The 27,993-nt window shown below is 35.4% G+C and overlaps 1 protein-coding gene across 5 annotated transcripts; it reads left to right on the forward strand.

Moving 5' to 3' along the window:
* Positions 1-904: 904 nt before the first annotated feature.
* Positions 905-27,983, forward strand: Rgl (Ral guanine nucleotide dissociation stimulator-like). Of its 5 annotated transcripts, XM_083054485.1 has the most exons (8): positions 905-1,547; positions 2,014-2,309; positions 15,558-16,090; positions 20,579-20,683; positions 20,902-21,322; positions 22,617-23,242; positions 23,540-23,854; positions 24,083-27,983. In XM_083054485.1, the coding sequence occupies exons 3-8, from the start codon at positions 15,911-15,913 to the stop codon at positions 24,728-24,730; spliced, it is 2,295 nt and encodes a 764-aa protein (XP_082910611.1). In that variant the 5' UTR covers positions 905-1,547; positions 2,014-2,309; positions 15,558-15,910; the 3' UTR covers positions 24,731-27,983. The 5 variants fall into 5 exon arrangements, with proteins under 5 accessions (XP_082910611.1, XP_082910608.1, XP_082910612.1 ...); XM_083054482.1 differs by having other exon boundaries at positions 905-2,309; XM_083054483.1 differs by lacking the exons at positions 905-1,547; positions 2,014-2,309 and adding an exon at positions 10,394-10,742.
* The last annotated feature ends 10 nt before the right edge of the window (positions 27,984-27,993 follow it).

Below are 27,993 nucleotides of genomic sequence, written 5' to 3' on the forward strand. Positions count from 1 at the left end.
AATATAAAATGAATAAAATTCAGATTAAATAAAATTCGCAAACAAAAACGGGGGTAGAGAATAATTTTGACAGAAAAAAAATTTAGAGATTATCATTAAGATTATATTTTCTCAACGAACAATTTCAAAAATGGAAAAACTGTCGTAGCTCTATTCTCTTCAGAAACCAGCAACGAAAATGGCAAAGTGATATAGCGATTCTAAACATGGCGCGTAAAGTCCCTCTCTCTTCACGGCATCAACACAATCGTGAAACTTTCAACGAAGCCTCGGATATGACTAAACCGATGGTAAGCCACCGCCATTTGCGATACAGTTAACCGAAGTTATAAAAATAGAACAATTTAGATTGCAAATGAACAGGATTAGGCTTTCATATAATTTTTTACAAAAAAATGGGTTTCTCTTAAATTAATATATTTGATTTACTATATACGATTCACTTTTTTTCCAAGTTTTTCACGTGCATAAAAAAATATTCCATTCATAAACTTAAAGTCTGCCTAAAATTGTTATTTTCTCGCTGTTTTGTTTCCAATGTCAAAAAAAGATTAATTATTTTTACAATCTTAATTATTTCATTAATTTCACAACTTATAAGCTTCAATTATTAAATACCTGGACAATAAAAATTCGAATAAAATATTCATTAAATTAAAATCTTGCTCAAATTGGTTAAAAAACGATATTTTTTCTTAAAGTCTCTTTTTAAACCTAGGCCTCATTTTAGCCATTAAGCATCGGGCTTGGAGGTGCATCGATCCAGCTCTGAGAACACTCTCCTCGGTAAAACGAGGGGACCACCACCGTTACAACAAATGGCGGTACCGTCGTATCTTACCTCCTGCCTTCCCCCTCTCACCACCACCCCATGTCTCGTCTGGTGGGAAAAAGTTCGTCACACACCTCCGGCACATCTCCGGCGTGACGACGGTTAACCACACAGTCGCACAGCGAGATTCGACTCGCGAGGGAACCTCGACTCCTCTTGGTTGGCGCGTCGCGACTCGCGTGCCCTATTCCTCCCTTCATTTTTTTTCACAAGCTGAAGCCAGGAGCCCGTGGTACCCCCCTGGTCTCTGATCCCTCGTACCGTACCGTTCCAATCGTTCTCGGGGAACGGCATTCGCTCAAGAGAGAGAGAGAGAGAGAGAGAGAGAGAGAGAGAGAGAGAGAGAGAGAGAGAGAGAGAGAGAAAGAGACGTCGCCACCGTCCGTCCTCGCTTGTGTTTGCGAGAGTATCTACCTCGATACAGCAATCGTTCGACAAATGTATTGAAGTGAAATTCGAACCTCGAGAATTATTCGGTGTCGTGAAGTGAGTGAAGTTTCGAGGGACGATTTCGGTATGTCAGAGAGAGAAGGAGAGAGAGAGAGAGGGAAAGAAGAGCAACGACGTGCCCGAAGGTGTCGTTGACGTTTCGTGTGTCAGTGTCCTCTCTTCGCTATCTCGTTCTCAAGCACCAGCTTTCGTGGAGTTCTCGCACTCGAAGAAAGCATTCCGAGGAGGAAGATTCAAGTATCACGAAGACATTTGGGAATGCAGTGTAAACTATATTCCTGAAATCCAACAAAACTATATAATCGATACTAAAGCCCTAGTTATCCTTCCTAACATAGGATATCCCTATCCGTCCACTATAATCCTATGTCCCTAGATCCCTATAATCTTTATCCTATTGCACACTCTATGCGTTTCTTCTCTTTTCTAATACAATCATAATCCAGATATTATAGAGAATTATTACTCCGCAATTATTACTCAACCATCACCTCTACACTTTCTTCTTTTTTATATGTATACATTATACATACCATATTGGCTGTAGCCAATATTACTACCACAGTCGCTCTATTCAATTACTATTTTCATAATCATCTTTCTTTTCTATTTATTTCTCTCGCATAAGTTCCTTTCAATATTACTATCTTTTTTTTTCTTCTCTTCATTATCCTTGCTTCGAAGAAATTTCAATAATAATAGCTCTTGATTTGCCCAATACTCTTTAAAAGACCAATAAAAAGAAGAAGAAAAAGCTACTCTTCAACATCAATCGTGGGTCGTGGCGCGATGCTGGATGACAGATTAGGCTGGGAACGGCTGTCACAGGCGGAATCCCTCGGGAATCTTCCCGTTCGGGAAGCAGAGCTCGACACAGAATGACGAGTTCGTGTTGCTGTTGCCGGAAGCGAGGCCGCGAAGAAGAGCGACGAGCAACCCGGCGACGAAGACGACGACGACGAGCGAGTTCGGGGTCCTCTAGCGCTAGCGGAGGGCTATGAGCGCTGACAATGGGGACGAATCCTTGGTAATTATCATACCTTTCTCTTTTTTTGTCATCGCGTTTTACGTCCTGTTTCTCACAAACAAATATTGCGCCTTTCATCTACAGCTGTTTGATTATTATATACGTTACACTTTTTTTATTATTTATTGCAGATATTTATGCTAAATTCTCAGGAATACGAAAATATATTTTAATATAATTCTATTCTATTTTTATTTTTTCTCTTCTTATTTTTTCTTTTCATTTTTACATTTGTTTGTTGCAATATTTTTATAATGATTCTTGTGTACTATAAGTTATCTTGACGTGGCTTCTAAGATATGAAAATGTATTCCAAGCCTATTCTGCTCTATTCTCTTTCTATCTCTTTCTGTTTTTTTTACTCCATCTTTCTTGCCATCACATGGAAAGATTGTGGCTGGATTTGAAAGCCCGTTCCTGGCGTAACGCGGTCACGAACCGTGCATTTTCGTGGTCAGAGATACGACGCCTCAAGATCGATAGAAACTACAGCCCTGGAATTAGTTTGTTACTATTGTTTCTATTTCGGCGCGTTTGCTAATAATTTTATCAATAAAATTTAATATAAAATTTTTTAATTTAGTAATTATAAATTCGCACGCGATAAAAAAAAATATATATATATCGAAATAGATAATAATTTTTATATCCAAAGAACTTATTTTCTTTTTCTTTAAATATCATCAATTATAAATTATATTCAAAAAAGACATTTTAGAATGTCTGATGTTCTCTATAAATTTCTTTAAGAAACAATTACAAGAAAATACAAGTTAATTAATGTATATAAGATAAGTGAAAAAAATGTTTACATCATTTTAATTCTTGGTACAATTTATGCAAAAGATTTAAAACAAGGAAAACAGTTTGTGGAGAATTTAATCGATATAAAAATTGTATCATTATTTAGTTACATAATTAAATGGCAGTTAAGCCGAACCAAGAGTTTGACAGTCGACTAGCTCCGCTGATCGATTTCTATACCTTCACTTCCGTCGTCGCTTTTCGACGACTTTTACGCGCGGCCAAGCCTTTCTGTACACATCACACTTCGCACACAACTCATAATTCGTATCTTTATTGCATCCGCTCTCGACGCAGTTGCATAAAATGTCTTCTCTATTTCGCGTTTCAACGTTTCGCAACTTTTCGCGCAATTTGTAGCTAGTAAGATTGCAACAATTCCTAAATCACAATCGCAGTTTCACAGTCACATGGCACGTTTCCTCGCGCGCGCCCTTATCTTGGTGTCTCTACCTTAAATGTCAAGGATTGCACAGCTCGTCGTCAGCGTGTGCGCGATGACTATTGACGAAACGTTTCCGTAACGATGGCTCGTAATAGAAGATTAAGAGGGAATATATTACCCTCGGCGAGACAGCTTGGCATTGGACCTTGACATGTTCGCGCTTCCATGAATATTGACTTATCACACGAGTCCTTCAACGCGCCCGCGAAACCTTCCTGTCCTTATTGTGTATGTCGTTTGCGTTTGCGACAGATGCCCATCCTGAATCAACGACGTCGTTTTACCTCGTTATCGTATCGGAAAGCGGAAAGCTGCGTAAATATCAGGTGTAAATATCAGAATTATCGCTGCGATTTCTATCGATTGAGCGATTTCTTTCCAACGAAAACGTCAAATTATAGGAATCAATTTTTAAGCGATTAAACATGAAGAGGTTTTGACGTAAATTGAGCCTTAAAAATAATAAAAGTATAACATTATCTTCGAACAATCTCATGTAAACTTTTTTCATAAAAATGTTGAAAAATCTAGATATTAAATAATACACAATATAAAATTTCAAATATATTAAATTTATTATATCTTAACGCGTTTAATTATTATAATTCTCAAAATATATATCAACGATCAATTTCTAATTCTAAAATTAGATAAACTAATTATAATGAGGATAAGTTCTGAATCGTCTGATGAATCTTTCACTTTCCAAAAATGTTTCGGCACAGTAAATCGGAAAAGCGCAGTGTTCCAATTTGGAAATCCGCGGTGAGTCGGTTTATCCGCTTCGGCGAATCGCGTTTTGCGAGACTTTGCGAGACGTTTACGGGAATGCAAAGTAATACGTGTCAGGTCTAACGAGGCGCGTCGCGGAATGTAACCAGAAGGAAAATGCGTAAGAAAAATTATAGTCGGATCGCAAATATGGGTATTGGAATAGAGCTAGGCATTCGTCCGAAACGATCGCGTGATCTCGAGAAACAAATACATATTCAATTGAGCCTATAATTAGAGGAAATTAATATTTATACGACATGCTTATACGTTTATAATTTTTTAAAAAATTATATAGTGTACTATTTTGTTATAATATCTAAAAAATAACTTGACATAATATATATAAAATAATAATATAATATAATGTTGGAAATTATTCTCATATATATGCAAGAGATACGGAGATTTTACCATCCTAAAAATTATATTATAATTTTAGACAGAAATATATAATCTGACATTTTGATAAAATTTTATCGTTTATCGCATGTTACAGTTTTAGAGAGAAACCGCGATAGCTTGTGCCATGATATCGGGATACTTTCGCGATTCCGAGTTGCGAGAAAAATTGCGTTGAATGGAAGGAGCATGAGTCGCAGAAAGGAAAAGAGATTCCTCTCGTTTTGTGGCGCGAATTCAGAATGGATATATCCGCCTTTCTCACCACGAGACGTGAGAAGATCGATTCGAGCGAGTATATAACTGGAACGTACACACAGTTCCTGCACACCTTGTATCTTATCTTCAATTGGAGCAATCATTCTATTCGCGCGGAGATGTATTCTATTTCAAACTCAACGTCGTGTGGAGAAATGTCTTGTGACTGAGATTACCGAAGCGAGATCAACCGAGAGAAACATAAAGGAGGATAGGCCTTTACAGTCTCGATAAAAAACTTACAATAGCCCCGATCCGAGTATTAGGTCCACTTAAAGAGATTAACAGGTTTTTTTTTCACATTCGAAGAAAGCCAAGTGATCCTCAATGCAATGATCGTGACAATTATTGGATGACTCAAACCTCTCTTTAAAGTTCGCGAGACTAAACTAATTTAATTTTACGAAGACGTTACTTAAGGAGCTGGAAACCGAATTAGATACACGATATTATCTTTCTTTGTATATATATATATATATATATATATATATATATACCTGCGCTTGTTAAAAATTTATACATTATATAATTAGATTTTGTTTCAATTATAGATTTATGTTTATTATACATTGTTAAATAAAATTTTAATTTCACTTAAAAATATATATACTCGCGATATTATTTAAAGAAACGCAGAAAATGCCGTGTATGGCTTAGACGGATGTGCGAAACATTTGTAGAACGAACTAATCAAAGAAACTTTGTTCTTCATCCGTCTCAAGTATTGTTGATTCTCTTGGCTGGAACCACTATTATACACACAAAAGCCAATCATTTATACAAATGTTTGATCATCGGCAGCTCTCGCCAGCATTCCACGGAGCCCAATTGCTTGTTTGAATGCAACACATGTGACATACTTGTGCTTGAGGTTGCAACCCACGTAAGGAAACGTAACATACATTTCAAGTATAATGTGTATGTGTACATACACATATACATATAGAAAATAAAGAAGTTAATTATCGTGTAAAAAATATTTTCCACAGATATCAGTCGTTGCACAAGTCGCGCAAAATCTATTTTACTTTTCTCATACAAAGTTGAAGATATTAATTATCTTTTTCTTGACATAATAATTTATCATTTATGTTAATTTTATCTATATTTTAAAAATTAATTTTATTTATATCTTATGTTATATAAACAAACTTTTTTAATTATTTTAAGAATTAAAGAATAGGAAAATGTATCAAAATATATTTTTGCAAACAATAAGTTTATAAATTAAATCTTGCAGTAATCCATCACATTTGCATTCTTTGTACGAATTGCAAATATATTCTGCGCAGCATTACGAAACAGAATTTTGTAGCACAAAGTACGATACTTTTGGACGTGATTCCGATCGATTAGCCGTGTATTCAGCTCCATCCGGATTGAACTTTAACTCTGACTCGGAGACCTGACCGACTTGAAACCGCTAACTGTTTCGACGAGTTCGACCTTGACTTCAATATATCGCTTCCGTCAGCGGTTCTCGAAGAAAAACAGCCTCGTAATCACGATAATATCATCCCGTCTGACTACGCGCAACTTTAACCCCTGACTGTCAGTTTCGATTTCTTATCTACCACTGTCATGCAGATCATATTTCATTCTTTGAAAAATTAAGTATATCGCAAAGGAAAATTTATAAAATCGAGTCAACATATATATAAATCAGTTGTAATTATAATATATTACCGTAGGCATAATTTTGTTTTTAATATATATAATTTAAATTGATATTAAAGAGTGAAATTAAAATACAGATAGAAATATGATTAAAAATTCAGAATAATCCAATGTTTTTATAATAAAAAAAAAAAAACAGCTCGGTGGAGATTTGTTTGTACGTTTCGATCACCCACGAAATGCTGCAACTCTTCAAGGTCTCTCGTTGAAAATAATCGCGATGATTTCGCGCGTGGACGACGTATTAGAATACGTGGGTTTCTTATGTAAATTCGCGGCTATTGTGTGTCGTCGAATTGGACCGCTCGACTGCGAGATTTAATTGCGTTCGTGGAGTTCAATTATCGTGTGTCTCATTGTGAGTCGGCGCGGACGAAAGTAAAACGATGGGAGCATCAAGTTCTCTCGAGTTTCTACACTTTCGCTAATCAAGCGATTTTTCTGCCGTCTCGAATTGAATGAAACGAGAAATTGAACAATGTGTGTGTGTGTGTATGTGTGTGTGTGTGACGCGAGTCAAATAGACTGCATGCAATGAAGTCTCTATCATTAGCGCTCGGATTTATTCACAGCTACGCAAACATATAAGTATCTTAATCACCGTATATAAAACATCCGATATAAATTTTACCGAGTAATATATTCCACGATGATTTATGGACGCCTTATATATTTATACTTATTTATATTCTTTTATCAACATGTACGTAGTCTTATATCAATGTTCATCGAATTAAATTCACTTTGATTTTTAAGTAACGGAGTTCATACATATATCAAAATCAACACGAGATAACATTTAGATGGATTGACTACCACTGATCGAGCACGTGTTTCGCGGCATTTGTTCCCATTTGAAAGCGGAGAGAATTCATTTCTATCTCGACAGCTTCTATACACATGCACATTATACGCCAGAGTCTGGAATCTCTTTCTCTCTCTCCTCTTTCCTTTCTCTCTAAGCAATCTCAACGTCTTAAACTTAAAGGTGGTTCTAGCATCGAGACATTCATCACGCGTTTATGTTTTTACGCTCTTTCTCTCATAATTCTCTAAAAGATAAAGCAATTAATTGTTAAAATGCTTAATACTTTTTTTAAGTCTTGTTAATCTTTTTTTTATTTTTATGTACTAAAAAGAAACTATGATGCTTTCTTTTTCTTTCTTATTTCGCGAGTGCAAATTACGCTGAAGATAATATTCTGGTCACGGAACAAAAGCGAGTTCAGCAGCCATTTGTATAAATATGTTAATCTAGAGTCCTATCCCGCATCTAGAATTTCTTCGGCTTTATGATGAAGATTCTCGTTTGAGACACGCTTTCTTTCTCTCAAAAAAACGCAGAGAAAAATAAGTGGTTTACCAACGTCTCGAGGTGAACGAACATCGATTCGCCGAGGGCGAAATTTTTACCAAAATCGCGGCTTCTCTCAGAGTTGTATCCGCGAATACACGTGCGCGAATACACTGCGAAAGTAAACGATTTCATCAACTGCTCGGTTGCTCAGGTGTGACATCTAGCAAGAGGTCAAGTCAGAAATCTGTGACAGTGTTAGCATTAATCTCCCTTTAAATATAAGAATTATTAAAAATAATACTAGAGAAGAATATAATTAATTATAAAAATTAATTTAAAAATATTAAATTTTAAAATTATTTTTTAAAAATATATATTTATATATAAAAATATATATTTGTGTGCATTACAATATACATATAGTTTTCAAAAATAATTTAAAATTTAATATTTGGAATAAAGCAAAGAAAAATTTATTTTTATATTAATTTAATATGTATAATTTTAATATTTTAATTAAATATTTGAAGTAAAATATTTTATAATAATCAGTTTTTTACGTAATATGTAATGTGTGTGTGTGTGTGTGTGTATATATGTATATATATATATATATATATGCATTACATATTATATATAAAACTGATTATGAAATAATTTTATTACGAATATTTGATTAAAGTATTAAAATATTATAAATATTAAATTAATATATGTAACAGTCAAGTTTTCTTTATTTTATTCCTAAGAAACGTAACTCGTGTTTATTTTGCAATATTCGCTTTGTATTAGTAGTTTCGATAAGATTAAAAATTAACGAGGCTTCCGAACGCGCATATCAATTCGTCCGCCTCATCCCACGAGATAACGATGACGTTGCGATGACGCAACGACAACGCAGCGCCTCCTTCTCACGTCACGAACGCGTCATGAATAACGTCACGAGTACCCTTAGATAACGAAAGAAATTAACGGCGATCGTTACTGCCTGCTCGAATTCAGATCCGAGAGTTCCGCTGGAAATTTACAACCGCCTTTAAAGACATCCATTTTTATACGATCGAGATATTTTGTCGCAACAATCAAAGATCACACTACTTCCTCAAGAGCGAGTTGATAAAATTCGCAATCTCAATGCACTTAACTTTGTCAAAGTAATTCTACACTTAAAAATATTACAAAAGCATTTATCTAATATAATTTAAATATTAAAATTCAATAGTATCTATTTTATAATTAATTGGAATCAAATTATTGCATAAATTTTTACAGAAACTCTTAATTTACATTCTTAATAAGTAGAATTATATTAAAAATTCTTAAATTGAAAATTTTAATTATTAAATACAATTATTACTAAAATTATTAAGGGAAAAACTTGTACGACGACTTAGAAACATCTATCTTTTTCTATTTTTTTGTATATGTTTGTAACGCCTTTGTTAAAAGATACTGGAAAAAGCAGCTGCTAGCATCTGTGACGCTTATTCCCTACGGTTTAATTTCATGGCAACCGTCTGGGATTCCGCTACCCTTACAATGTCGCTCTTTCTCCCTGAGAGACGGTATAGGTACATATGGGGAGAATTTGATGACTCAGACCGTCGTTTTATGGGGATGCGAGAGAGTGTCTCGCATGAAAAGAGATTTTCGCAGTCCCTATTCGTCTTTAGCAATTGACTAGAGGAACATGTATTGCAGTAACATTATCAGATTTTAACGAAGATTTAAAATAAACTTGATTTGCGTAAAAATTTACGAAAGAAATAATCAATCATTGATCGAAACATTTCAATTATCAAGAAAAATTGCAATAAAAATATCTCGTTTCACAATAATATAATATAAATAATATTCGTATATAATTTTGATATCGATCCTTGGAATTTATACAACCGATACTGAAATCGATGTCGATCAGCGAGACAAATTAAATTTACACGATCATCTTTAGATGAAGACGCAATTACGCGTAATCATGAAAGACCTCCGTTCATGCTTCCAGAATTGTGTGTAGAAAGCGTAAAGGAGCCTCATCAAAGGCTCGCAAACGGTCATGCATGTGTGCGTCTGTCATGTGCCGCATATCCTGCAGCCGTCCCCGTTGGGGCGAACAGAACTTTAGTTCCTGCATTTTATATCCTTTATCCGCATAGAATCCTTCAAACGATTATTGACCACCGATAATAAATTCATTCATGTATATCGAAATTGCGCCAGTTTATTTCCGCCTCTTTAGAAATCATTATAAAGAGACCAGCAAATGTAAGTAAATTTTATTTCTAATTATTATATATATCAGAATGATAACTTCTTCCGTTTATTCAACAAAATTATATTCATAAAAAATAAACTTTAAAAAGTTTTAAAAATCTTAAACAATTAATTTAATTAATTTCTCCGAAATAAATTAAATTGACAATTGAGGTGAAATGACTGCGATTTTGGAGCAGTTTTATTTGAGAATTTCAAAAAATTTTTAGAATTTACTTTTTGGAGCAATTCCAAGATCGATCCCTACCCTCGGCTATTTTTTAACCCGGGATTCGAAATGTCGGCAACACGTTCCTGACCGTAGTAGCGGTGGCGTGGTCAGTGCATCCTCGATTGCACGTTGCAACGCGCCGCCGTCAGTCGTCAGTCAGCGTCAGGACGGCGAACGGTGCGGTCGTTTCGCCTCCGTCTGCTCTTTTGAACCGGTCGAATAGTTGCAACTAATTCCGATTCAGGTGATCACACACGCGGACACCTCGCACCTGGCTCGGATCACGATCCGCAGGTAACAAAATTCGGAGCAGCTGTCCTTTCAGTTTCGCGCGCGAGTCACTTCGTCGAGTCGTCGTCGACGATTAAGAGACGCTGAGGTCATCGGGCGTGTTTGTAATTGAAAACCAAAGAATTTTACTACTGTAATCGGAACAAAAGATTCTCCGTTGGAGAACTCGGATGGAAAGTTTTCAATCAGTGTGTTTCTTAATTTCTATTAAATAATATTTGACAATTTGCGTGTGAGGAACATTTTTAGAAACTTGCGATTTTAAAATCACTTTTTAAAAATTAATTTAATTCTGCGATTTAAAGATCGCGCAAAATTCTTTAAATTTTTATTAATATTATATACTAAAATTATTGAACGAAAATGTTGTCTTTTCTTTCAATTGTGGCTCGAGTCACGCATTGAAGCACGTACTTTGTTCGTGTTTATAATCGATCCAGCTGCAAAATGATTCATAAAATTCAGAGAAGTAATAAAAAATTTTATAATTCTGTTTTTCTATATATGTAAAGTAATGCGATTCGTTTTTCTTTGAAATCGAGTCTATTCTCGTGGAGCGATCAATATTTTACATCGATTATCAACTGAAACTTTGTTATCGCTGTTTACTTCTCATATGACGTACTATAGTGTCCAATCTTCATTCATAATTTTAAAAGTGATCTAAATATAGCGCTCTTTCTGAAAGGCCAAAATTTATCAATGAGAAGAAAGATAGAAGAATAATAATAGTCATAGATTTTTATCAATAAAAAATTAATAATGAAAAGTAATTATGATAAACAAGTGACAAGTGTAGAAATCATCGAAAATTTGACATAAAAAGTTATATCTATTAGAAATAAAAATGGTAAGCTTAGTTACTTTTCTAAATAATATTTTCATATTTAAAAAAAATTTAAGAAAAAATTTCTCTTTTCGCTTTATATCGCATATCACACAAATATTTAATAACAAAACATCTAGAATCTTTTATAAAGTGCAATTGTCCTTGGAAAGCGCGCTTCGAACGTTGAAAAATAATTTTACGAGAATATGGCACATATTCATTCAATATTATTCTTTATATATCACATCTAGTACATTGTGTTTTACTCGGCCGATGTAATCATTTGGATATCATTTCCGCTGTCGATTTCGCAGCTATTTCGAGATCGTACATCTCAGAGCTTCCTAATTCAAAGACAACAATCGTTTCATTTAACTTTGATTTTAACAATCTATTTTCACAAATATACGCTTCATATATTTCACTTTCGAGATTTCGAAAAATTTTCACGCCTCTTTTACAGAATTAATAAGATCGACGAATAATGTCGAAAGAGGTGAAAAATCACGCGGTAAAAATGTGTTTCTCTGTTCGAATAACATTAGGCTTGGTCGCAAAAACACCTTGAAAGACTCTAACCAGTTATTGTTGAGTCGTGCGAGCATACGCATACACATGCGCATACGTGCACGTGCAAATGTCTCACGCATGAACGTAACGAATGACTAACCGAGTAACCCATTAGTTAGGCATTCGTTTCCCAATTCGCCGACATATTCTTATTTCAATGTTAACTTCAGTCTCGGTGTTAACTGAATTAAACACGTGATTTTTTTCACACTTTTGTCAAATATTTATATCTAAAAAAAGATTAAAAGTAGCAAGTTTTGAGTAATATATCTAGATAAATAATATTTTCTTAAATATAAAAAATTTAAAAAAATATGATTACACTTACTAAAAATAACCTGAATATTATCTTAATATTAAAAACAATATTTGTATTTATATTTATATTTATATAGCAGAGAAAGAGAATATAAATCATATTTTTTTATCGTCGTTATTAATCTCATTGACAATGTTCATCCCTGTCGAGGTAAATATCACAGGAAGGCGTCTATTGACATTCGTAAAATATCTCCACACCCAAAAAATCGATAGCCCGTAGCTAGAGAAAAATTTGTCATCCGTGCACTATGGATGCATAGAAGGATGGGGACAGCGATTATTATTAATGGCGGATTTAGGGTCCGACACGGGAATAGGAGCAATTAGGTTGCTTCCCATCACGGATGAAGGGTTTTACATCGACGCCATTAAAGCTATTAAATATGAGAGAGAAGAGAGAGAGAGAGAGAGAGAGAGAGACAAGCGCAAAATGCTTGATATGGGTTAAGAGCTTCCTGCTGCCGCGAAATGAGCCACGATGCCTCCCTTTATGGACAATACCTGCGTTGCATAATGCATTTCAATTGCATGTGCTCTCCTCGAGAGATGAGCTCTAGCACTATGTCACTGCAACATGCGTTGCAGTGCGAGATCTGTCATTAATCATAGTTAAAATAAAAATCAATTCGACAAATACCTTTTGTGCCATCGAAAAAAATTAATTTAAAATTATTCTTCATCCAGCCATGTATTTATTCTAATATTCATTCTAATAGCCAATGTTTGTTATGATAAAGCTAAAGGAAAAAGAATTTTAATTATTATACTAAATAATGTCATTGTAACGCGAGGAGAGAAAACCATAAGAGAACCGTAATTTCTTCTCAAAATTATTTACAGGCAAATACGAATAAAATTAAAAAAATTAATATAATGTGTAGCTAAATTTTATTTAAATGTGACAAAATTGACTTGATTTTAAAAAGGACAATATATACCATGGGTGTTTTTCGGAGTTTGTATTACGAATATTTTTAACCGAGAAATTGATGTATGATTTGTATCGCGTTTTTGGAGAAAGGTAAAGGTCGACAAACACACGCCTAGTCTCTCTCGTGTTATGATGTCGCGACGCGATGGACGGGGCGTTTGTTTTATCGTTTTATCGTTTGTCAGAACGAGGCGTCGACGGACATCGACGCATTTATCTATGTGTATTCTACTTAATCGTACTGCGTCAAATAGGGCCAATCTCGCTGTCATAGAACGTCTCTCTCATTCGTACCAGCCGACGAAATCCAATCGCGAGCGATAATCGAATTTCGACGATCGAGTACCTCGAGCGAAAGAGGAACCCAATCAGAGAGTCCAGTGCATATTTTCCCTCTCTCTTTCTCTCTCTTTCAATTTTTCTTTTTCTCTCCATAGTTAAAGTATAAGTCAGCAGTTATCTCGTTTGCATAGTGAAAGAGTATTTTTTGGGAAGCTAATCAGAGAATATTCTGAGCGATAATTTCAATTTTTTTTCGTGAGACAACATGTTCCCTGGATACTCTAGAATTTTTATTTTCTGATGGGATATTTCAAGAACAAGATATATCTCTGGATACGTTTTTCTAAAGATAGTCCAAGCATTCTAAAATAATTTTACGTCCTTCAATGCATAATAATATGTGCTTTCTTTTCTCGAGAGTTAGATTATATTTTAAAAATATTTTATGAATATTCTTTTTGAAAGATTAAAAATCGATCTGCTGCATGAAAATATCGTTCCTATATTCTCCACAATCGATTCGCGGAATGAAAATTATCATCCATTAGCTGAACGAAACGCAACAACGACCAATGTAATTGACAATTGAGAAGATTAATACGTCACATTTTCACATGGTAAAGACTACATGACCCATATGTATTTAACCCTTGATATTGAAATTATATCTGACAGGCAGGCTTATCAGAACGGCAATTTCCATCTTGCGAGAGAAACGATTCAATCATCAAACTAATCAAAAATAAATTGAATATCAATAATTATCATAATGTCAATAATTGTACATTATTTACGAATTCTGTCATATAATTATGTTATATTATGTATAACATATTTTTTATTGTTATATATATTATTCTCTCCATCCTGTCATTTTAATTATTTAATTATAACCAAATTGTACTATACCCTTGTAAAGTGAAAAGCGTAACCATTTTACGTTTTCGCGATATAGTTTGCTTTAGTTTCGACAAAACAGCATTTGATGCACTACGGCCTTTTCAGCTTTTAACGCTGCCTCGTGTGTTGGCCTTTAACTTCGAAAGGTAATGGACACAGTCAGGGGTCTTCTTGCATATGATCGCCTACGCATACCGGAAGTATAGATACGCACGTCACCTTTGACCTTTTCGATCTAATTAATTAAAGAACTATTGATAAGCGGAGGTGTATTTTTCATTCGCGAAATAAGATGTTCTTAGTAGATTTGTTTTCTTTGTCTCTCTCTCTCTCTCTCTCTCTCTCTCTCTCTCTGTGTAAGCTCTCAAGTATAAGAATGATTATCTCGATAAGTCAATGTATCACTATGTCTCTGTTCCTCAGGGTCGCAAGTGTTGTACATATTTATATGATTGTTATCGATAACTAAATCAATTCATTTTAAAATATACTTGAAAATGTTTAGATTATTCTCTTTAAATATAAAAGTTTTAATTCATACACATATTTTATAAATATAATTTCTTCAGATATATTCAGAATAATAATTATTAATATGTAGAAATTATGGAATGTTTAGGAGCAAATTCAAATTTAATTTTGAAAAATGAATAATTTAGATTTGTTTCTCTGAATGTTTCGATAAGACTTTAGATATTTAAAATAAAAGTAAAAATAAAAAATCCTCTGAAGGATAAATTAGCAAACGAATCAATTATAAAGAAATATTTAGAAACTTGTAATCCAAATCTATATAAATGAAGAAACAAAAATAAGTAATGCACATATTTATGCCAAAGAAAAGGAAAAATATAAAAAAATTGACTATTATGCTAAAATTATGACAAAATTACACTTGATTTTATAAAGTAACGACGAAGTGACTCGGCGAATCTCGCTTATCAAGACGCGCTCATGCTCAATCGATGGAAATTTTAAACTTCAGCTGCAGCTGTCGAAGAAGACTCGCTTCTCGCCCGACACAATGATACGCTCCTGCATCCCGAGCGAGCGATCGCGCGCGATTGTCACCGTCGTCATCATCGACACCGAGGTGTGATGACGCGACGTCGATAGACGATTTAGTTCGTCGGCGACGGGCGTCACGAGAGCTCGCGCCGCATCGTAGTTCTCCGGAGGAAAATCGCGTCCAAAAGAAGAGCACCAGAGAAAAAGAAGAGGAAGAGGAAAAGAAGAGGAAAAAACGCAGAGAAAAAAAAGATACCGAGGGCTGACATTAACGAGCTAGGAGGGTAGAAAGGGGCACAGCGGAGCCAAGAGGGTAAAACACCCCCGTGGATGCTGTGGCCGGTGTTGGGGGGGGATGACGGGCTGAGCCCCACAGCGTCGCCCGCGGCGACTGGCGCTGTCCCCCCCGCCAAGGGAGTAAACAAACTGGCTCCCCTGCTGCTCTGCGCTCCCTGCAAGCCCAGCGGTCACCGGAAGTGCCAAAGTTCTACCCAGTGGTACGTGCAACAGGTAAAGAAACCACCCGGACGGATGGCTGTATCCCCTGTATACGATGTGTCGGCTTCGTTCCGCTTCGTTTCACCGATGACTCGCGTTTGTCACACGTGCATCTCTCGAAGGAGCAAGTGGTCTTGTTTGTAAGCCCTGACGGTACTGCGAGATGATAACGTATCGAGCGCGATAAAATCATTTTGTTTTGTGTATGTGCTCTGACGTGATTTTATAGTCTCAGTTTACTCTTATTTGATTTATGAGCGTTTTTGTCGTCAAGTGTGCTTGATGTAATCGTTTGTTATATTTTTCTTATAGGGTGTGTTGTGTATAATGTTCTCTCGATGATAGAACGCGCTTTCGATAAACATTCGAGTAAAATAGAATTAATCGGAAAATTCTTTAATGAATCTAGTCATAAATCTAATTATTTATTTATTCAAATCTGACTCTGAATAAAATTTTATTCAATCTATCAGAGAGATTTATGAAAATAAATTGAAAGCGTTAAAAATTTCTATCTAATCTAGAGAATATATTTTTCTTCACGATACACACTCTATATATGCATGTGACTTGCTAGAAATATTATTTTTAAAGATAAAAGAATATTATATAATGTTAAGATGTGCACAAAGAGAAAAAAGTAATTTTCAATTTTTTTTTCGTTGCTTTCATCATCGTCCTTAGGCTAATGCATGATAAACAGGATATAATTTATGTGCGATAGATGCATTGTCGCAATTATATCAATCTTCATGCCCGAAACCTTGAAAGTAATGAATGTAGTGTTTTCGAATTGCATTGCATACATATACATCAATTCTCATACATATACATATATGATAGCTTTCACACGTGCATGATTGTTCAATCAGGGTCAGAGTGTCATCGAAACTGTATCGTCCAGCGAAAGGAAAAAAAGCGATCGTTCTGCGAAATAATTAAATGTACAATCATTCAGTCGAGGAAATTTTTTTTTGCAAAAATAATTGAAAACAAATCTTTTTGTTAATTTTTTAAATCAAAATTTTTAATTGTGACTTGTTTTATTTTGTATTATTATCATTAAGAGTCAGAAATATCGTTTCGATCTCGAAATTTATTAGACAAATGTCAAAATGATAAGATAAAAATTTTGTATACGTTTTTGACTATCAGAGCCATAAGTCTAGATAAATTGACAAAAAGTCGATACAGCTGGCGTCAAAAATATTTTCAACCATCTGCGTTTCTGCTCCCGAACAGTCACGTTCCGCGTTGCAGTTTCGCGCCGATTTCATGGTGGCGTTTCGCGGGAATTTGACGGGGAATAATGGGGTGTATTTTAGGATCGCGCAGAGAGAAAGAGCGAGAGAGAGATAAAGAGAGAAAGAGAGAGACGGACCGTTGACCCCGGCGGGACATTTTCGAGATTCCGCGACGCCGTCGCGGGACTAGATTTGCCATTTGCGCGACAAATGTTTCAGAAACGTCTCGAGACGACGATGAATAATCTTGCTATACTGTCGCCAATTTACTTATAGTCGCGATGATCGCGTGAATTTTGCATTCGTTCTCGATCGATTCCCGACGTGCGCGAATCACGTCTGTACATCCTTGATATATTTAGTCGTTTACGGCGACTTGCATTAAAATTCGGATACTTTGCTGCTGGGAAGTCATTGCTCCCGATTGTTAGTGGTCGCGAAATTATTTCCCTTTACTTATGCATTCAATCATTTATTTTAAATACACGTACTATCTGCTTTAGAATAAAAGTTATTCTGCATCTATAAATTTTTTGTATCTCCCTCTTAAAATAAATCATAATTTGGATCGATCGCCTTTCCTGTGAGATATTTATTTTTGACATTTACATTTAAGAATTTTCTCTCAAGCAACTACATATTTAATTTGTCCTCTGACATTTATATACTTCATTTGCTTCAACAAATAAAAGAGTTATATTTTTCTATTATATTTCTATAATATAAATATAAATATAAATATTATATAATATTAACGAAGGAGAAAGAGAAAACGTTTCGAGAGGCAAATAACGTAATCGATTAATAATATCACATAAATCTATGGGACTTACATTACGGGAAATTCTCTTAATTATGGTTAACCTCGATCGAGCGGTATTCGACATGTCGCTTTGCGTAAGGACTGGCCTCGCGATCCGACTCGTGCTGTTTACAGCGGAACAATGGTGAATCGACACTCGAGGGAAGCGATTCCCAAGGACGAGCACAGGTACGAGGACCTCGAGTCACGCTCGGGTTCCTCCTGTGAGCGGGTCTAATTGCCTGGCCGTTCCGGGGCGTGAGCGGGTGGACTTGGAGGCCCCCAGCTTCTCTCGAGAGTCTCGTTCGCTCGCAACGCGACGCGATCGACATTTCTCGCCGTTTAAACTTTTAAAGCTAACCTTGCTAAATAATAATTAAATTGCACGAGAAATTTATCTATCCGGATTAATCAGTTTAAGAGATTTTTTAAAGAGAAATTCTTTTTTCTTTTTGTTAAAGTTTACTTGGAAATTTTATTAATGCAATATCACGACTAAACTGAATTGATCAGAAATAATTTACATCGAATCATAAAATATAAGACAAATTAAATGTAGTTAATTAATAAATATAAAATTTGATTTTAATGTATTGACGTTAATATTTTATTGGAAGAAATAATTTTACGATTATTACAAGCAAAATAACCATTTTAACTTTCTCATTTAATTAATTATTACTTCATTTTATAATTTCACATTGACTTTACGTCTCAGCACAAATTCGCTTTTCTTTTCGAATTCAATCTATAATTTTACACATGCAAATTTACAATAAACTATAATTCTTCTATTTCTTTTAAATAGTACCTAAGAGGAAGTAATATTTTATTGATGAATGCAAGAGAAACAGGTATAATGTAGCTCTACAGTTTCCAACTGCGTTTTTTTTACCGCGAAGTAGTAGTTTCTTTTCTCAGAGATGCGAAGAAAATCAAGGTAGCAATAACATGCTTTTCTTTCCGTCAGCCGCTTTTGATCGCTGCTTAGAATTGTCTGAATGTACGGCTTCAGTTGCAATCTCTTATGTCGACGCAAATTCGCATTTGTTACGCCCGATTCTGACATTAAGCTCTCTCACGGCTTCTCTCAGACCTGCTTTATTTACGGAATTTCAATGCCAAGCAAATAAGAGTGAGATGTCTCGCATTCCATATATATTCCATAATCAATCATAACAAAGTCTCTTGAACACAAACGATTGCTGTATTGATATGTATTTGTAGAATTATTTATTTAATAAATTATTATTTTTCACAGACTCTATTGAATTAATTTGCTTCAAATTAATTAAATCCTCGACTCTCGTAAAATGAATATATTGACATTTTAATTTGCGATATTTTTGAATTGTCATTAAAATCTTACATTAATATTTCGCAGAAACAATAATCGATAGTTATTTTTTAGCGATTGTTTGAAAACGTTTCGCGAGAAACATTGCTAATTATACGATCTCTTTTTTTCGCGATGATTAGCCGAGACATCTTAGCTAACTATCTTCACCATACGCGTTTATCATATGCATTGTCATTATGTGAGTAAGACCGTATATTTATCAAGCTGAAATTAATTATGCAAACCAGTTGATATAGACTGTCATTGTTAAGGAACACTTTTGCATGTATACACACATGTTAGTGAATACATATTTACTAAGTATGGACATGATTCATAGATTTTATGATTTATTCATTAAATCAAAAGTCAAGGATTAATAACAATTTTTTTTAAATAATTCTAATTTAACGAATAGATATCGTTGACTTTTAACGCTTTTCTCATGTTTTTTTATATTATTTTTATTCTTGTTTTGCATAATAAGATTCTGTTAAAGAAAATATTTCTTTAACTGATATAAATACTTAATAATTCAAAAGGTAATAAAAAAGCTTGCTGGAAATGACAGAGCATATCTGAAAAAAATTAATATTCAGTAAAGACCCATCCTCGAGAAGGATTTATCAATTGAATAAAAATCATTTTATAAATATATTAATAGTAATAATTAACTTTGATTGTCAATTATTAATATAATATGCATTAATATAATATTGCGTTAATTAATACATTGACATGAATATTACTTTTATGGAAAATTTTATTCTCTTAACTCAATTTAGTTATTACCGAATAATAATAATAATAATTTTGACATTTTATTATTGTAGAGTAAATAAAAAATAATAATTATAATGAATCGACTAAATCATAAGAAAGGGATTGTCAAACATCTCTGTCTTCTCCAGCTGGAGATTGTACAGATTGTCCCGTTCAATCGTTATGCTGTATCTATTAATTCGCGGCAGGAGATGACAGATGGCTCCGTGAAATAAAGAGCGTAAATCATCCCCCGATACGCTTCTTCATTATCAGTTTCATTAGTGTCAGCAACATCTACTGATACGAATTGTTCACGACGAAGTTCAACATTCGATCTTTTGTTTTTGCAGCCCACGTGGCGTTTATGGGGCGAGGAGAGGTGCGACGGCGTTATATACACGGTGTACCTGAAGAAGGTCCGCTACCACCGGCCTACAAGGAGTCTCTCGGCATCGGTAAGCATTTTCTATTTCAAAACATTTATGTTTTTTTCGCCTTAGTGTTTAAAAATTTTTTTTTATTGCAAAAAATGCACATTTCCTGCGACTTTTTAACTTTCTGATTGGTTTCTGACAAAAAAATCCCAAGTAATAATTTTCGTAAATTAAACTCAATTATGCCTTCATTGGAAGAACTTTCGGCAGAAAATCGTACAATTTCTTTCGATGCGTAGGATTCTGACGACGAGATTTCGCACTTGGAATGGGAAACGGTGAGGGTGCGTTTCCTGAAAGCCGGGACGGTGCAGCGGCTGGTCGAGAGCCTGGCAAACGACGACGGCGAGTTGGAGTCTACCTACATAAACGTCTTCCTGGCGACTTATCGGGCGTTCACGACGCCGTGTGAAGTCCTCGAGCTGCTACTCGCGCGATACGACGCCTTGGACGAGAACGCCGGCTGCGAGCAGCATCGCAAGACCCTCGTCCAGGCCCTGCACGTCTGGCTGGACGCATATCCGGGCGACTGGAAGTCACCCCCTAACCACCCCCTCCTCACCAGGCTCCTCGACTTCACGCATCGGCGCCTGCTCGGCTCTGAACTTGAGCTTAAGGCCAGGCACAGGCTGCACCGCTTTCAGCGCGAGGATCAGATAGGTAACGTGAAACTTTCGCTTTTTTTCGATAAGTCGTAAACTTGAAGAAACTGATACGGCACCATGAGAACTTCAAATACGAAGGAACCGGAAAGGGTTGATGTCGATAACCGCGGCAAGATTTCTGTGACGTTACAAATACAATTCGTTCTAAAATATTTATTCAAAATAAATAATATAACACGGACTGATCGTTCTATTTTCATGTTTAAATAAGAAAGATAAAATTCATATTTTTATATGATCGTGTTAAAACGAATTTAAAGCAATGACTTTGAAGCATATTACCTTGTATTTAAATGAATCTATAAGCATATATGTATATGTGACCTCGAATGGAAATTCTGACAACAGATTGGAGAGGTGCCGCTTATGCAATAGGATTGTAATGACTCATATATCGTTTTATTTACCGTGAATTCGCTGAATCGTGATAAGCGAGCAAAACATCCGTCAGAGTGTTACGTTACAGGTGTATATATCGTCGAGGAGAAAGATCGTATATTACGGGCCATTAAACCGTACAACCCCCTATTATGATTATTTATAACTTTCTCTTCGAAATTATATAGGAAAAACGTATAAAAGTAACGATGGATAGACTCTACTCTATGCACATTAGCTGGATATAACTAGATCTTGTAATTCGTTACGATAATATATTTTCAGAATGCAGAAAATATTAAACGGTGGTATTTAGCGCGGTATGAACAGTATTACGAAATAATAAGCCTATCGAATGCATAATAGAAAGAGTCTGAATGTTAGTGGCAGTGAAAGGCCAATCAGACAGCTTGCGCTCGCACAAAGGCGTCTGCTTCCTACATAAATTGAGGGTCCACCATTCTGTTTGGACTGCCATAACCAACAGGGCTCACCTTTCACTCTCTCAGATATCGCTTAAAAACTATCGAATAGTTCCAAAAATTCCAAATTAGAGGCCGGTTCTGGTATTCAAAGTATCAGAAAATATGCTCCGAAAAATCTGCTCGAAAGAAACTCTTGTTTGCATTGATTTACATAAATAAAAAGCTAATTTACAAAAATTTATATAAAAAAAAAATACATTCGATTCTATAATTAAAGTCCCAATCTCGTTAAAATAATAAAGTTTGTAAATTAATTTGAATTACTTTTTTAAATTAAATAAATATCAATTTTAAACAATTAATTTTGAAATCAATTTTGTTCAGTAAAAAAAATTAAATTGAATCAAATTTTATCGTGTATAGTTTTTATTAAATTTGAATTAAATTTAGATTAATCTTAATTCAATTTTCTCTCTCTTTTCTCAGATTCTTGCATGGTATACGACAATGGTCGGCTACCTATGCGCGGTTCCCCGGATCCGATGTCGGATCACTGGGGAAACTACATCTTCCCCGAGGTGCCCCACCGTCACTTTGCCGAGCAGCTGACACGAATGGATGCCGAGGTATTCAAGAAGCTGGTCGCCCATCAATGCCTCGGCGCTGTCTGGTCTAGAAAAGATCGTTCCAGGAGCCACGAGGCCGCCACGGTGGTGGCAACCGTGAATCAATTCAATGCCGTATCTCTACGCGTCATCTCGACAATCCTGACGGACGCGTCGCTCAAGTCGCAGGAGCGCGCCAGGATCCTCGAGACGTGGATCGACATCGCGCAGGAATTACGCATTCTGAAGAACTTTAGTAGCTTAAAGGCGATCGTCTCCGGTCTTCAGAGCAATCCGGTGTATCGATTGGAAAAATGCTGGCAATGCATGCCTAGGGAGAAGCACGAGCTCTTTCGGGAACTTGAGAGGATATTCTCCGAGGAAAATAATGCCTGGACGCAGAGGGAACTGCTTATCAAGGAGGGCACCGCGAAGTTCGCTGACACTGCCGGCAGGAGCGACAGGCATTTACAGAAGCTCTTTCAAAAACAAAATACTAACGCGGGCGTAAGTGTCATGATGTTTTTTTAAACATTTTTAATTTTTAATTCTTAGCTTTGTCGAATCAATGATATCTAAGTTAATATATGTATATTTGCTTTTTAATAAAATTAGAAAATTTAATTTTAAAATTATAATCAGAAAATTATAATATACTTAAATTATATTTAACATCAGTTTAAAAATATTTTTTAAATAGACTAAACTATAAAAATTAATATCTAGATAGGCAAATATATTTGATTCTAAATTCTACACTATTCGTGTGTTTCAATCTTGAAATTTCTCAAAACTTTCTTTCAGAATATTAGCTACGGCACGATACCATATCTGGGCACTTTTCTGACTGATCTAACAATGATCGATACGGCAATACCGGATGCGATAGCGGATGGTCTCATCAATTTCGACAAGAGACGGAAAGAGTTCGAAGTGCTCGCGAGGATACGGCTTTTACAGGGTGCGGCGAACGCGTATAACTTTAACACGGATCCCATGTTCGATCGTTGGTTCCATTCGGTAGTGGTATTGGATGACCGGGAAGCTTACAAGCTCAGCTGTCAAATCGAGTCACCACCGGCAGGCAACACTCTCAACAATCGTGGCAAAAAGAAACAAGTCAGCATCTTTAATTAAATATTTTAATTTGATTTCTATGAGATATTTGTCATATGAATTTCTCAAAATTATTTAATCTAATTACGTCGATCGAACCACATTTTATCTCCAAAATTATATAAGGCAAATAAATTGAGCACGTGCTTTAGATATTTATATTTTGTTATGCGAATCCATTTTCATTTGATCTTATGATAAACGAGAACTGAATTGTTTTATATCTTTCAGAATCATCAGGGTCATCGGAAAAACGACTCGATCGCATCGACGTCGAGCTCCAGCAGTTCCCAGTTCTACTGCGACCTGGACTCTCTGCCGAGTTCGCCTCACAATTCGTTGGACCGAAGAACCTCGCCCTCGCAAATGTCCAGTTCGTCCTCGAGTTCATCTCTACCTTCTCTCGACGTGTCTTTGAGCTCCGGCGGAAATGGCAACCATCAAAGCCGTCTGGCGCCCCCAGCAGGCACTGTACCGGCTAACGGAAGCACCCCCAATCTCGCTGGACTGTCCAGTCCCAGTCACTCGCACAAGAGTTCGCCGGATTTTTACATTATCAAGGTTACTATGGAGACGGATAACGTGGAGACGCAGGGCGTGGTGCTTTACAAGTCCATCATGTTGTCTAACAACGAGCGGACGCCACAGGTGATCCGAAACGCCATGCTGAAACTCAGCATCGAGGGTAATCCCGATCAGTACACCCTGGCGCAGGTGCTACCCGATCGGGAGATGGTGCTACCAACCTCGGCCAACGTCTACTACGCTGTAAATACCGCGCACAATCTTAATTTCATATTGAGACCGAGGAGAGAGCCCAACGACGCGACCTCGGACAGTCCCAGAAGCAAGGGCAACGGTCACAATCACAAACGGTAGTCGTGAACAGCCGTTACCTCAACGTCATTAAACATTCGTAAGATTGGAGAACGATCTTCCAAGTCCGCTGATAACGCAAGCGGGCACAGTTTCGTACAGTTACGCGAGATTAGAGACTCAAATTAAAGTCGATCGAGGTAATTGTGATAGAAAATAAATGTGATGTCGGAACGTATTGCAATAATGAATCAAATATTAATAAGCTATAATATTACGCAAGATGTAACAATGTTATGATATTATTAATATCAGGATAATATAATATTAGAGAAAGTGTTAGTAGCATCTTCTTAATTAACACTACACTCGGTAATATTAATTAGTAGTTACTATTATTAATCAATATATGTTATCGCGATTGATTAGTAATATTAACAGTACCAATTATATAATTAATATTATTAATAAAATACATATCGTTAAATCAAAATATTACAACTCATTTTCGCCATCGTAATTTAAAAACGATTTATAATTAACAATTTTTATAAAATATACTCATCGCGAAAAATAGCGACCGATTGGTCAATCACGATTACCTCGATCGATCGCACATCTTCTCTTTCAACGTGTATCGAAATTGGTGAGGAAAGAAGCGAATCTCACCGTTAATTAAACACTTTGTTTATTAATTATTTAATTAATTTACCATGACAGCTCGGCTCTTTCGCTTCCCGATGCGATGCAAATGATCGAGCGACGCCTAAGTACGATTAAGCATAGTCATACGACCGGAAATGCGTAAACGCATGCACGATTAGAATCGTACTCAAACACACATATATGTATATTTAATTGCGCGATCGGGAGCTACTCTATCATTATTTTAGACGCGCGTCTATTTAGCGTGAGTCACACATGCGAGGTTCTTATCGATGCCACGATGACGCAACAAACAAGCACAAGGTATTCTTGCCGCTTTAACATCGCATTTAATATCAGAGCGTTTGTAATGTTAAGCGCGATTTCTCTCCGATCTCGATCTTGTTATTTGCCCAATTCGTTTTGATAAAAGTTCACTGAAACGTAGCGTGAGAGATAATTGGAGATTTATAAATATATATACATCGCTTCCTTTTTATTCTTTATTGTAGTTACATTTAGCGCTAAATACGATGTGATCCCGAGTGATATTTATCTGACATAAACATGATATTATATAAAAACATTATTGTATTTAAATAACTAGGACCAAGCTAATCTTGCTATCTCTTTTCGTTTATTATTGAAAAGCCATATTTTACATTAAAATATGGTCTCTTATTCTTACGACTGTTATCTGTCTGATTTATACATATAGTTTGGACGATATTACGAAACGCGATATAGTTGTGTCAGAATAATGCACAAAGAGTGTTTTCGTTGTTGTAAGACAGCGGTGTTTAGCATTAAATGTATAATAAGAATAACGGGCACTTATACGATAGAACTTTGCGCGTGTGTGTACGTGTATATACACTATACATTATAATACGTGTTTTTTTCACGAAAACGAAAACGAGATTATAGATAGTTAAAATGGGACGAGCGACTCGCCTCCGTTTCCGGCGACGGATCATTGTGATCCTTGTGAATAATTGTAACTTTTGCATAGCGCGCGGTAAACTCGACCAAGCAAAAGCAAGGGGCCACGTGTGCTCTCGTGTGAAAACTGTCAATTATTATATGTCGCTATTCTCTCGTGTATTTTAAACGAAAAAAAAAAAAAAAAAAAAAAAACTGGAACCGCGAGATTAGAGAACTGCCGCTGTCGTACATTCTGTCCTTTTGTCCTTTTCGCGAATTTGCGAATTGCGCGAAGGCAAAGAAAAAATTCTGTGATAAAAGAATCTCTTTTTTTTTTCTGCAACGAAATAGAGAAGGAAGGTCGACCGCCACTGATCAGACAAATCCACTCTTTCTAATATATTACTCTAATATATACTAGAGAGCTTGGAAAAAGTGTCCAAGAACGAAGAAAAATCTTATTTTGTCGCCCCAGTCGCGCGAGGGGTCGGAAATAGAAATAAACGACTGCTAGACAAGTCTATATATTTTTTCATCGAAAAATTTTGCACAGGAAAAGTTTCATTTTATCTTAGTAAGATAAAATACTGTCGCAAAAATCAGACAAATTAATTTTTTTCCATTGTCTTGGAACAATTGAGAACATTTTATTGAAGAAACAATTAGTTAATTAGAAGAATATTATAAAATTGATATTATTATTTTATTTATAACTTTATTTATAACTTTTGTATAATAATTAATTTTTAAATTCGTAGGAATTTATAGCGTAAAACGGCGAGAATATGTTTTCAATATGTTTCGCATTAAAAATTGTAACATATGCATATATTTTAAACATGTTTTTTTGAAAAAATTCATGTTAAAAGAAATTGCTTTTGTAAATATTTGTACATAAAACAAATCGAAAACAAAATCAATATGCTTCATAAGTTTGAAGTAGAGACTGTCACGATATGTGTTAAATTCTTTAATTAATTAATAATTAAACATTTTAGAAAGCATTTGAAGTTTACACAATTGTATATTATAAAGATACTATTAAATCGTATCAAATAATTAATAATAATAATATTTCATCATCGAATAATAAAACCTGCAGGATCGAAATCAAATATATCTCCTCTCTGATTTTAAATGTGAATAATTTCAAATAATTTCAATTAAATTTTGAAGCAATGGACCTTTTTTTTTTTTTTTTACGTCTCGTTTATGATATCAATCGATACCCCATTACTGGAAGCGAGCGCTAAATAATGAACGACTCAATTTGTCTGAAAAAGTGAACTTATCTGGTTTTTGCCGGCGGACCTTCGTCGAATCGAATCGAAATCCATGTGTGTTAATCAGTTAATCAAGAATCATTCCATTTCGCCGTATCGGCCAGTCAGTTGATACATTTTTTTACGAAACTGCGCAAGATACGAAAAAAAGAAAATAAAACCGAAAGAGAAAAAACGAGAAAGAGCGAAAAAACACAAATGTGGTCGAGTATCCCGACGATACTTAGCTCGAATAAGGTTTCCCCGAGACGTTAGTCTTACGCAATTTTTTGTACTTACTTCCCTTCTCGCTCGTATCTGTTTGTCTAATTAGCTGTATATTTCTCACGTAGACGACTCCTCGGAAAAAATAAAAAAAAAAAAATAAAAAAAAAACGAAGAGAGGAGAGTGAGATCGCCAGGACGAAGCGAAGCTGTATGTAGTACGCGACCTGACAAAAGAGAATAGATGGCCTACACTTTTACACGTTGTGT

The sequence above is a fragment of the Prenolepis imparis genome, unplaced genomic scaffold, assembly GCF_030444845.1.
Source record: "Prenolepis imparis isolate NDT839.2.m4 unplaced genomic scaffold, iyPreImpa1.0 SCAF_14, whole genome shotgun sequence".
NCBI classification, from domain to species: domain Eukaryota; kingdom Metazoa; phylum Arthropoda; class Insecta; order Hymenoptera; family Formicidae; genus Prenolepis; species Prenolepis imparis.

Coding starts and splice junctions, on each gene's coding strand:
- Rgl (XM_083054482.1), top strand. CDS start 15,911: ATGCTGTGGCCGGTGTTGGGGGGGGATGACGGGCTGAGCCCCACAGCG. Junction 20,684..20,901: donor CAAGGAGTCTCTCGGCATCG/GTAAGCATTTTC, acceptor TTCGATGCGTAG/GATTCTGACGACGAGATTTC. Junction 23,855..24,082: donor ATCGTGGCAAAAAGAAACAA/GTCAGCATCTTT, acceptor TATATCTTTCAG/AATCATCAGGGTCATCGGAA.